Raw genomic sequence first — 12,374 nt, forward strand, 5'->3', positions numbered from 1 at the left:
GCAACACAAATTCAATCACTGAACTTTTATCTCCCACAATGTTTGATGTTTGGATTATCATATTGTTAATAATGTCAATTCATAATTTGGAAACCGTAAGTTACATATACTTTATCCTGAAATAAGTATTTAAAAAATGTTTACTGTAGCTTGTTCTTAGCCATAAAACTCAAGACACAGAAGGGTGTCGATGTCTGCAGACAGAGTGAATCACCTGCCGGTATCACTGAGCATCACGTTTCACTTCCCACAATGTTAGTTTAGATTGATGTTAAATTACCGCTCACCGTGCTTTCTCTCAGTCCGTTTGAGAAATGTTTTCGTCCAATTCGTTTTGTTGCCACACACATTTGATGCTGGTGTCAAACTGTGATGTAGCCTACATGAGCCCAAACGAGGACAATGTGCTTTCTCAAATGAGTGTCTAACCCACATTACATCCAGAGTAGATCTAGGACGAAACAAGCTAACTCGTGTTTTTTATTTGTTTGTTTTCTAACACTCCAACACACATTACCTGCACATTAATCAGACATTGTGAATAACAATAATAATAATAGCAGTTTTGCAAAATCCTAAAACGCAACTGTGTGCAAGAGCTATTTCAGACTTCCTCTTAATGTACCTACAGGAAGCATCAACCACTTTAATGTCTATGCTCATCATACGAGCGACTGACTGACTGAGGGCTCATCCTGGTGTGAACACTGTGTTACAACTGAGGCAGATTCAGGATGAAGTGTTCCCAGCTATTTTGTTTGAGGGCCAATTACTTGCTCTTTTGTCTGGGACTACTACTGCACTGTGGTAAGTAGTACTAGTACTTTGAATACTTGCAGTAGGATTTTATTCTGGACAGTGATCATGATGTGTAAAATGATGGCAGTAGCAAAACAGAAAAGGAAATAAATAGTCATTTAAGTAACTAATGAGCCTTCAGTATGTCCATTTTGAGTAAAATACTAATAAGTAAGAAGTAATACAAATAACCACCAATACATTAAGCTAAATCATTGTAATCATTTGTTACTTATTAAATAATACATTTGGATTTACAAAAAAAAAAAAATCTGGTGGAACTCAATTACTTGTTGTTTCATAACTTTTGTTATATCTCTCTTATCAAATAATGTTATTGATGCAGGTAAAATAAATGACTCTGATTCTGTTAAAGTGGCAACAATTCCTTCCTTTATTACAGTTAAAAAGAGATGTCCTGTAAGAGTTGGTTTCCACTATTTTCAGGCACTGTTCAATGATTATTATAACTTACTTGACACTATATAGTGTCAAAAAGGTTTTACTTCCTGCAACTTCAAAAGCAACTTAAAGGCTACAATGTGTTGCTTCACATACCTATGCAGTATGAAAACAAAGGTTGGGAAGCTAATGAAGTAGGAGTTTAATTTAAAACATTGGTTATGAGAGATGTCCTGTATTGTAAGGTTATAATTATATTTTGTATCATTAGTATTATTATATAGTGTCTGATGGTGCTTTGGTTGTGAGTTTTATCTTAACGTGAGTGAGAATTATACTAAACATGAATATTTTTGATTTGGCAGTAATTAACCATTTTTTTATGTATTTCTTTTTTTCTTGTTCTTTTTCATTAGTATTGTTTTCTTTGCTTTTCAGCGTGTTCTTTGTGATGTTGCCTCTTTTTAAAAGCATAACAAGTGTAATTACAAATAACAAAGGTTAGACCTTGTACATAGCTCACTTAGAAAAGTAGTAACTAAAATCCGTATCTGTGTTTTGTCTGTGCATCAAACAGGAGAGGCAAAAGTGCACACAGAAGTGCAGGCTGGGCCTCTGTATCGAGTGGTGGGCTCTTTACTCTCCATCTCTTGCAATGTGAGTGGCTTTGCCAGTGCCAGTATTACTAAAGAAATTAAATTCCTTGTGAAGAAGCCTTCAAAAACATTGGAACTCAACATCATCAGCTCCGGAGACCCATCTTTCAGCTATTCGGCATATAAAACCCGTGTGAGAAGCAATGAAATTACTCTGACACATGTGGATCCAAACTCAGTAGTCTTTGAGATAAAACAACTAGAGAAAGATGATGAAGGGGAATATGAATGTACTGTAGTCAACCATGAATCGATTTATGATGGAACATACAGTGCTAAGACAACAGTGAAAGGTAAGTGGACTTTTTAATTTAAGAATCTAACAATAACACATTAAATAAGATGGCAAAAGTATATGACTTTCCTTTGTTTCTCTCTGGTGTGGTCCCATAGTGATTGACAACTCCCTTAGTGTTTCATCACCTGCCTCCCCCACCTCACTGAGCTATAATGAGGATGATGCTCTCACTTTAACATGCCAGGCATCCAGCAACACCATCCAGCACACCCATCTGTCTCTTGCCTGGTATCTCCATAAAGACAGTGAGGATCCTAAGCCTATCATTTCTCTAGGTAGAGATTTCACTCTGAGCCCAGGTTCAGGTTTTGAAGGGCGTTACCAAGCTGGACACATAAGGTTAGATAAAATGGGGGAGACCACATACAAGCTAAATATGGCTCAGCTTGAGCTGTCAGACCAAGGCAGGATCTACTGCCAAACTCAGGAGTGGATTCAAGATCCTGACCAATCCTGGTACTCCATTTCACAGAAAAATGCAGAGAAAACTACATTGAATGTCAAAGCCAGAGGTAAGTAACACCCATCCTGTAATGTTGGTTTCTAATCAATAGCATATCTTGATTTAGGTTGACACATTCACCGTTCTCTTCCTCTTCCAGTCATTGTAACATCTTGACAGGATGTTCGTGTCTGTGGTTGTCTAACTCTGCTTATTCTTTGCTTCCGGAAGAAGTCCTGCAAGACACGTCAACTCTGGCGGTGAGAATTTCTGCACAGGCGGTAACCTTGCAGGAGGGGCAAGAGCTGTCACTGTCCTGCAATGTAGACACGCAGAACCTGAAGGAAAGGTTCTTCTCTGTAGCCTGGCTTAGGGGAAATGTTGAGGTGGTCCGCATTGGCCCTACAGGCATTCAGGCTGTGGGGCCCCAGTACAGTGGGCGAGTAAAAGAAGGAGAGCTCAGAGCAGCTCGGATAGGGGACAGAGATTACCGTCTCATATTGCAGGCTGTCAGAACTGAGGACCAAGGACAGTATATCTGCAGAGCATGGCTCCAAAACAGAGGTCAGGATGGTACCTTTACACAGGGAGCTCCTCAGGACTCCAGCTCTCAGGAGATCAGCATCTTAGCCACAGGTCCGTCATCTGAGATACACATTTATACACACAAACATGTATATATACAAGGTTTCTTTTTCTTCAGGATGAACCTTGGATTTCAAGTTTTATATTCTTGATTCTATCTAATATTGGCTTGCAAGTATTGAAGTTCTTATGGCTAATAACTAAATAATACATGATTATTTTAATAATAAAGTTACTATGTTCTTAGTTCTTATATTATCTTCTTCAACACACTCACTAACCATCTTTTGTTTTGCCTTATCACAGAAAGTGGGCTCTCAGTTGAAATGCAAAACACTGTGGGTGTTAAAGAAGGTTATGGGCTGAGCCTCACCTGTAAAGTGCATGGGGTCATAGGTCAACTCTCTGTCACCTGGCAGCGCAAATTGACATCAACATCAGCAGCCATGTTCACCAAAGTAATTAGTCTAAGTCAGGAGGGCGTTGTGGAAAAAGCAGGAGAGTTCATGAGTCGCAAAGTAAAGGCAACGCGTCCTGCGGCTGACATCTTCATCCTTGAGCTTGATGAGGTCAGATCTTCTGATGCAGGAGTCTACGAGTGTGCTGTGTCTGAGTGGAAAAGCAACAGCAAAACCAGCAGCCATTCACAGACAACCAATTTGACGGTGGCTCCTTCAGGTAAGACGTGGCTCTGTCTGTGAGGTGCAAAACATCAAGACAAATTAATGATGAAACCTTTATATTGACACAGCAGGTTCCTTGTATGACATAGATTGTCTGATAACTTATTAAAATGATAGGTTATCAGTTCTCTAATCTTTCTGTCCGCTTTCAGAAATGCACTGAGCACAATCTTGCTTCATAAAACCCATTCCCTTTTAGGACTGCAAGGTTCCTTCCTCTTGTGTCCCCTGATACCACATTTTTATTTTTGCGCTGGTTTTAATTCCAGGGCTTTAACATGCATTTGCTGAGTAAAGACTTTGAAGTCCTCACTCCAAAACCGTATTTGCATTTAATATTCGTATATATCGTAGCCACTTTTGTTTTAAACAGGTAATGATACCATGATGCTGTGCGAATAACAATAACTGAAGGAGACAGACAGTATTTTGCGGATGTCGTTTACACAAATCTCTCTTTTACTTTAAACACTCGTGATCGCATGACGGTTGTATGATCACAAACTTCTGCTGTCTCATTTTCCAACGTACTTGTGTTACAGAATCGTTTCTGAAAGTGTCACTGATAAGTCGCCAAAACAAAGTGACTGTGGGAGACAATTTGGAGTTACTGTGCGTGGTCAAAGGGCCACGTGTACCAATTACACTGAATTGGAGCCTGAAGCGTGATGCCTCAAGCCTAGATAACATCCTGACACTGAACTATGATGGTGCCATCAGCTGGTTTGGAGACCAGCACCGCTACCAGCTGAAAGTAGTGAACCAACATAATTCAGTCTTTCACTATCTGTTCATCAACGGTGTGAGCCACAGTGAGGTGGGGCTCTACCAATGTAGAGTTTCTGTCTTCCTGGATAATGTACTCAAGACGCTGCCTCTATCCAACCTGGTGGCTATTTCGGTGTTGAACCCAGGTATGCTGACATTTTGTATGTTACATATTAAGGGCTGTTTCAGATTAAAGCTGTATTGTGCATTTCATTTCTTTTAGTTTCTAACCATGTATGACTTATATTTCCCTCCTTGTCCTAGAGAGCAAACTTGATCTGGATCCAACCCGTGCCTTGACAAGAAACATCAACACTGACATCGAAATGAAATGTTCAGTCAAAGCAAAAACCTCTGCTTCCACTCGCTATGCTATCACCTGGCTGCTGCAGCAACAAGCAGAAAGTAAGGTTATTGTGAGATCAGACAGGGATGATCTAGTTACATTCGGACCCCATGTACAACTGAGCCACAAACAGCGAATCAGCCTGAAGCGCACTCAAGGCCCCAGTTTTGAGTTGAGTATTCGGCAAGCTCGAATCTCAGACAATGGTTCATACGTATGTGAGGTGGTGGAGTGGCTTCAAGGTCCTAATGGTGACTGGTATCAGCTCTCACCAGTTTCCAGAACTACAGAGCTCACAGTTATTGAGCCTGGTAAGTTTATATTCACTGTACTACATGAAGCCGTTTCAAGGCCTTGAAAACCCATTTCCTCAACACGCTTGATGAAAGCAATTCTATAGTATTTATAGTGTTTCTATAGAATTCTATACTGTATGTTCTGACAAACCTCAAAGCTGACATTATTTCAAATGACTGATTTCCATATTTAGGTATTTGTTATTTGGGTCTGTTTGTATTATACTATGCACCATAGAAAGATAGATAGTTAGAAAGATTGATTAATAGATACACTGTAGATAGATAGATTAATTTACTAAGTGTTGTTTTCTGTTCTCTCTCTCATTTTCCAGCTAATGACCTTCATTTAGAAAAGAAAGAGCAGCGCTTGACTGCCAGGGAGGGAGACGAGGTGGAACTGGAGTGTAACATCATCTCAGGTGCATCCAGTCCATTTTTTTTCTACAAAGTCACTTGGCTGTACATCAGATATGGTTCATCGGTTCGGAGCGCCCTGGTTGTGCTTGATCACACAGGCCTGCTGAGTTACCCAAAGAACCAGGAGCTCAGAGGACTGCAGGGACGGCTTCATTTTTCCAGACCCACCCAGAGCAGCTTTTATCTGGGAATAAAAAGTGCCCATGAGGAGGATAATGGTACCTACCAGTGCCAGGTGGAGCAATACCAGCTGGTTCAGCTGGTAACTGGTAAGGAAGGTAACTGGCAGCAAACGGCCTCTGACAGCGCTGGCCCCATCTCGCTGACTGTAAATGTTGCAGGTAGGATCTCATGATTTAAAGAACTTGTTTTGACTGCGTGCATTTTGTGGTTCTCTGTAGAATAACCACTTCTCTAATTGCTGTCATGTGTTTTGCACCAGTGTTTTTTTTATGGTTTTCTGTTTCTGCCCTTATAAGAAGAAGGAGAAGAAGAAGATATACTTTATTAATCCCTTGAAGGGAAATTACTTAGGCTTCTTCCATGTCTGTCCGTGTACTTAGGAATTTGTATTTATAGTGCCATTGATTAATTTGCCTGGTCAAACTAGATTTGACTAAACTGTGTATTTTTAACTCTCTGCTTTTTCAAAGAAAATAACCTGTCCGTTGAGGCGGAAGAACTGGAGTTGAATAGGACCAGATCCCAGGACTTCACTATCCCTTGTTATATCACCAAACAATCCAGCAATGAATCTGAGTTCCAGGTCACGTGGTTTTGGCAGAAAAAGTCTGAAACTGAACAACACCCAATATTCACAACATACCGCAACTCCACCTTACAAGACAGGCTTGGGAAGCAAGACAAGCTTAAATTTGGCCACCCTTTGCCCAAACAATTCAGCCTTACAGTCTCAAAGATAAACCCTGAAGATAGTGGCCTGTATTTCTGTGAGGTAGAAGAGTGGCTCCTATCTCTTTCTCTTGGGTGGAGAAAGGTTGCCGTGGAAAAGTCAGGATATTTGACTGTTAATGTCTATGAAGGAGGTAAGCACATCATATTGGGATTAGTATTATGTTTAAGCAAATTCCAGTGACTGAAATCATGGGAAGTCATGCATTATGTGGATGTGAGTAAAGGTTTTTATTTTGTCCCCTTCTTTGCAGGACTCGCTAAAGCCGTTTCCGAGCCAGAATGCAAGTCTGGTACCTGGATGGGGATATTCATAGTTACTATCATCTGCTCAGTGTTGGTCATAGTCCTACTGGTGCTGAAGATATGCTGGAGAAAGGACTCAGGAGGAAATAAATTGGGCCAAAATCTGTGGGTCGAGCAACACCCTCTTAACACCAAACCCATTGCAGAGGATTGAAGCTCATAGATCAAGGAGAAAAATAGAGAAAAACGGATGCACTGATATACTTATGTTATGTAATATATGCAATGTTTTATAACTCAAACATTTTCACTGTATTTGCATTTTTTATTATGTTGTATTCAATAATTGTTGATTAAATAATTATTTTGATAATAGTCAATACACATTTTTTAAAATGTTCTTACTGCCTTTATAAATTCTTGAATGTGTTCATGAAAATTAATAAGGCACTTTTCCTTTAGCAGCTAAAACATCTTTGCATAATCACCAGCTTCTTACTGCCTGCAATGGACACTTGAGCTAGGCAGGAGATCAACTTTGTGGCTTTACACCTACAAAGCCACATTCAGGCAGCTTGGTACTCTGTCTTTGATGGGGGGGAAGTCAAAGCATAGCATGTCTAAGGGAGCAGCTAAGTAGCCAAAATATGTTTTTTTTCTGAAAGCATGACGGGTGTTGACTCACTCAAACAGGACTGATTTGTGGTTCTGCAAATGCACAAGTTGCCTCTGTGATCTGAAAAACAGCTGAATTGCGGGTCTGACAGGATTTGGGTAGAAAAGGTCACAGTTTGTGGTTATATCAGAAGCACAGTACTATTCATACAATTGAAGTACAGATCTGCCATACAACATTTACATGTGATTCTGCATAGATGAGATGTGGAAGTTGTGTATTGTGAGTGTGTTTAAGGAGTCTGCGCCTACTGAATATGTGTTTGTGTCCATAGAGTCTGTGCAAACATAGCGTTTATTTGTTTTTGTTTATTTTGGCTGTACTCAATCACATTGGATTTGGAATTAAACATTTACTATGAGATTAAAAGTCTGACTTTCAAGAATGTGTCAAGGTTTTTCACATCTATAATGGTTGTCACTTTTCTTATGGTCCCACAATGTGGGATAATGCAGCAAATCAAACGTTTTAAATATAAAACTAGAGCATTTTACCTAAGAGGTCTAGTATTGACTGGCCATGTAACAATTCTAACTTAATTTTAGAATTTCTTTATTCTGGAAGACCAGACTGAAGGTAAACTCGACCCAAACAGGCAAGGTTTAGAAGAGCATTTTTCCTATATAGTTTGTATGATGGTAGGTATATGCTAAAGAATGCATTAAAGTTAGCACTACCTTAAAACATGTCTGGCTGGCCAAGTACTCACAGGCTGGATTTCTCTTGTATGTTTGCACATGAATGCCTGTCAGATTTAGAATTTCTGGAGTTGCTGTGTTTTAACAGATGTCCCTACTCCACAAAATTGGATGCTGAAGAGTAATCAAATCAAAACTAACAGAGAGGAAAGTAGTGTCTCTCTGTCTCTCTCTGTCTCTCTTTCTCCCTGCATCAGCCCTATCAATTTTTAACACCCCATCTGTGTGAGAGTCAAGAATAGAATAAATTCCTTGCTATAACTTTTGAGGAAACAGGCGAAGATACCTTATTTCTTCCATCTAGGACATTTAGTGTTGTGATGTACAATTTAAGGTTTAACTGACAGAGTTTTTCTAAAAGATGTTAGAACACTGATGACCTTCAAGAAAGGCTGTAGTCGTTTCAGCCATACAGAGTTGATGTAGCTCTGACTTTGGTCTGAAATTATACCAGTCCTTCACAGTCTGGTGGACTGGCTCCTTCTTACATCCTCTCTCTTAACTTTACTGTAATTCCACTGCCTTGTGTTTCCATGGCAATGCCTGTCAGAGCAAACGAAGAAACATTGCATTTGAGAGGCAAATCAATGCTTGTATCTATGCAGCAAAGAGTATATTTAACGGGGACAAACTTCACTGCACAATGACAGCCAGCCTAGAACTCCCTCGTCTTTACAAAGTGTGAACTTAGACGTATTAAACTTTCATTCTTATTTTGACTTTGGGTGCAATGCATTAAGTGCAATTCAGAATTTATAATCCTTCAGTTTCCAAATATCTAAACTTTTAGGTTGTTGAGGACTTTGGTTCCCAGTTTGCCAGCATGGATGTTTGAGCCGGTTATCTCTTTTGCTATGATCTCATTCCAGATCGGATTTGGCATCAGCTTTATGCTTTGTCCTTCACGTTCAATGAATGGACTAGATTTACAGAAACCATGTAGCAATTGTTCCATAACAAATTGGACTACAGAAGCATTTACAAATGCAAACACTTTAACAGTGGTTTACCTACCTACTTCTCCAGGGAAAATTGTATCACTGACTTTTAAAAACTACTCCAATAGAAGGTATACCATTTTGAATGCACTATTACAGTCATATCTGGAGTAAGACACATTGCTATACCTGTTGATGAAACTGAAAGAAAGTCACTCATCCAAAGCAAATTCAACTTCAATTTGCATCCACGTTGACTTGTCGATCACAGGTCCATTCAATTAAGGTTTTCAGTGCCAGGACCCTAAGCATTAAGCATAGTGTCTATCTCTTTTATCTAAATGGCAAGGAATTTCGTTTTACATGTCCATTGGTGACCTTTAAACTTTTCTTGTTGTACCACCAAATAAATACATCTTTGCGTTTAATTAAAGTGTCTGGGCAACTTCTGGATGAATTGCCAAAAGACCTGGTCATGACATTCTTTATGCACAGAGGATGAATGAACAATAACTTTTACGATCACCAGACTGGCACCACAAGCTGAATAAATGTCTCTCATATTCAGTGACATTTTTCAACATTTACTTTACTCACAACTTTACATTCATATTCCCTGGACAAAAATCCCGCCAACTTTCATGAGCCCCTGACTTTTCCACCATTGCGACCATGAGGATGATAATCTTGGGACAACTACAGAATTGAATGGTTTGCTCTGAAATAAGACACAGACATGTTCCCTTAAAAAAACAGCAAAACGTTTGTTAATCCTATGACTGTGTAGCTAGTACTATCGTGTCGACATTTTAGTTTGAACCAATACTTTGGTTTGATAATAAAACTTTTCAAGGAAAAAACATGTTAGCATGCTGTTAACACTACCTAAGATGGTCAATAAAGTAAACATATCTGTTTAAACCTTAGCATGCTAGCTTTGAATCATGTTAGCTTTCTGCATGTATATGGTGTTTGTGTGCATTTAACAGTGCCCTATTTCACAAACACACACATTCCAAATAAAAGGCAATTCAACTTTAGGGGGGGGGGGGGACGCAGACACTCAAACCACCATCTGCACAAATTACGCAACGTCTCTCTTGAATTCTAAAAGTCTTTTCTGAAGCGGTTTTTGCCTCAACTCACCTCAGCTCACTGAATCTCTTTGCTTATACCCTCAACTCCTCTCTAGTCTCTTGTGACCCTGTCTTGCCTTTGATACTCCTCTTTCTCACAAACTGAGGACACTGGCCTGACAGAAGTGCCTTCTGTTCCTCGCTTGATTCAAGAGCTACATGGTTGTACTCTCTCTTTCTTGTCTCGCTACATCAGTGTTAAAACATCCACCACCACTAGATGGAGCTATGGTAACCCAAAAGGGCAGAGGCCTTAAGCAGTCAATGGATTACCAAAAACGGTGAGTCAGTGCTTGTCATGGCAGCACCCACTATGATAATCTGAGATTTTGAAACTGTCTATGTCTGCCTTCACTTGCTCGGATCAAATTTTTTAATGTAGGTGTGAGGCAATAGGACACAGTGCCTACATAGTTGGACATCAAGGTGGAGCGGCTGGAAGTCATCTTGATGTCTCAGAGATCGTGAAGGTGAGAGGGTGACACCCAAGACTACACATTGTCAACCAGAATATAGCAGCATGTTGGAAAAATCGAAGCCAACCGAGAACAAGTGACAGCCACTGCCTCTTGATGCAAACACCAAGAGAGAATTACCTCATTTATCCAAGCACTCCCGAACACACAAATATATAGACACACAAACTGTATACAACTCTCTTAGCTGTCTGCCTTTTTTGTTGAAGGGTGATTGTTATCCCCCGAGACAGTGTTGGATGGTAGAAGTAGCTTGAGAGTCCAAAATAAAAACAGCTTAAATGGTGCAATATGAAGTAATAGCCTGTTCTGCGCCCTGTCAAGGGAGCTCTTAACAAACCCAGAGCTCCTGTTTTTTCTTACACAGCTGTTCTCTGACACTGGAACTGCACAGAGGAAAGCCCTGCTTTATCTTTGTTATGATAATGTAACTTAAAGATATGTATGTAAGTGTCTTTTATGTGTGTGTGTGTGTGTGTGTGTGTGTGTGTGTGTGTGTGTGTGTGTGTGTGTGTGTGTGTGTGTGTGTGTGTGTGTGTGTGTGTGTGTGTGTGTGTGTGTGTGTGTGTGTGTGTGTGTGTGTGTGTTATGGGTGTGATTGTTATGCTGTCGCTGCTACCTTTTAATACCATATTTTCTGCATGCTGTGTGTCTGCACTGACGGAAGATAGACACAAAAACTTAAAGGATCATGTCAAGTTCATGTTTTGAAATTAAATCAATCCTGTTGTTTTGTTGGTTCGTTTTTTGGATAATAATGTGTGGGCAGGCACATAAATAAAACAATGATTCTTAACTAACACTTGATGGAGCGTATTTCTCCTTTGTCCTTCCAGCTCTTCATTCTCTACAGACCACTCCATTTAACAAGACAGCAAATACATTTCCATACCACTGACAACCAAGAAATAGATTTTTTGTTTGGGGATTCAATTCAACATACTTTCTATGCTGATAAAATAATAAACAAACAACATTGATGCTTCTTTACAAGACCGCAGGGGCTTTTATATTGAGACTGTAGCTTTCCTGTGGTGTGCGCCTTGCAGCTACTCCTGGCTGTTATCATAACTGTCATCATTTCACACTAGAGTCATTCAAAAATCCTCTTTAATAAATCATCAGCAATTTGTATCAAGAAGACAGTGACAGCAACATGTGCCCATTATGAATAACTGATGACACACATACAACTCACACAGTGGGAGTTGCCATGCATCTTTCTGGCTTGCAGTTGAAATGCTGGCAAGGGCAATCTGATTCAAGCATCACCAAGGAGACAGAAGTCACATGGCGTATGAGATGTCAGATTTTTTTTAATTAAGCACAACCGCAAGTTTTTACTGGAGTTGTTCATGTGAACTTTCCTGGGTGAGAAAAAGGGACAGCCACAAACTGGTTCAATAGTGTGTGTGTGTGTGTGTGTGTGTGTGTGTGTGTGTGTGTGTGTGTGTGTGTGTGTGTGTGTGTGTGTGTGTGTGTGTGTGTGTGTGTGTGTGTGTGTGTGTGTGTGTGTGTGTGTGTGTGTTTGACTTTATCAGATTTTGATACAGACAAAGCTGCTGTAATGAAGAGGCATCTTGGCTGAGGAATGAGAG

The 12,374-nt window shown here is 39.9% G+C and overlaps 1 protein-coding gene across 1 annotated transcript; it reads left to right on the plus strand.

Moving 5' to 3' along the window:
- Positions 1-646: 646 nt before the first annotated feature.
- LOC134867124 (immunoglobulin superfamily member 3-like) lies at positions 647-7,913 on the plus strand. Its single transcript, XM_063887467.1, has 10 exons — positions 647-807; positions 1,778-2,149; positions 2,250-2,666; positions 2,828-3,232; positions 3,488-3,859; positions 4,407-4,778; positions 4,897-5,289; positions 5,610-6,035; positions 6,348-6,740; positions 6,861-7,913. Exons 1-10 carry the CDS (start codon positions 735-737, stop codon positions 7,064-7,066), a joined length of 3,429 nt encoding a protein of 1,142 aa, XP_063743537.1. The 5' UTR covers positions 647-734; the 3' UTR covers positions 7,067-7,913.
- The last annotated feature ends 4,461 nt before the right edge of the window (positions 7,914-12,374 follow it).

The sequence above is a fragment of the Eleginops maclovinus genome, chromosome 7 (genome assembly GCF_036324505.1).
Source record: "Eleginops maclovinus isolate JMC-PN-2008 ecotype Puerto Natales chromosome 7, JC_Emac_rtc_rv5, whole genome shotgun sequence".
NCBI classification, from domain to species: Eukaryota; Metazoa; Chordata; class Actinopteri; order Perciformes; family Eleginopidae; genus Eleginops; species Eleginops maclovinus.

Excerpts from the sequence above, each read along its gene's own strand:
- LOC134867124 (XM_063887467.1), top strand. The coding sequence starts at position 735 with ATGAAGTGTTCCCAGCTATTTTGTTTGAGGGCCAATTACTTGCTCTTT. Across the intron at positions 808-1,777 it reads GGGACTACTACTGCACTGTG|GAGAGGCAAAAGTGCACACA; the intron begins GTAAGTAGTACT and ends TGCATCAAACAG. Across the intron at positions 6,036-6,347 it reads GCTGACTGTAAATGTTGCAG|AAAATAACCTGTCCGTTGAG; the intron begins GTAGGATCTCAT and ends GCTTTTTCAAAG.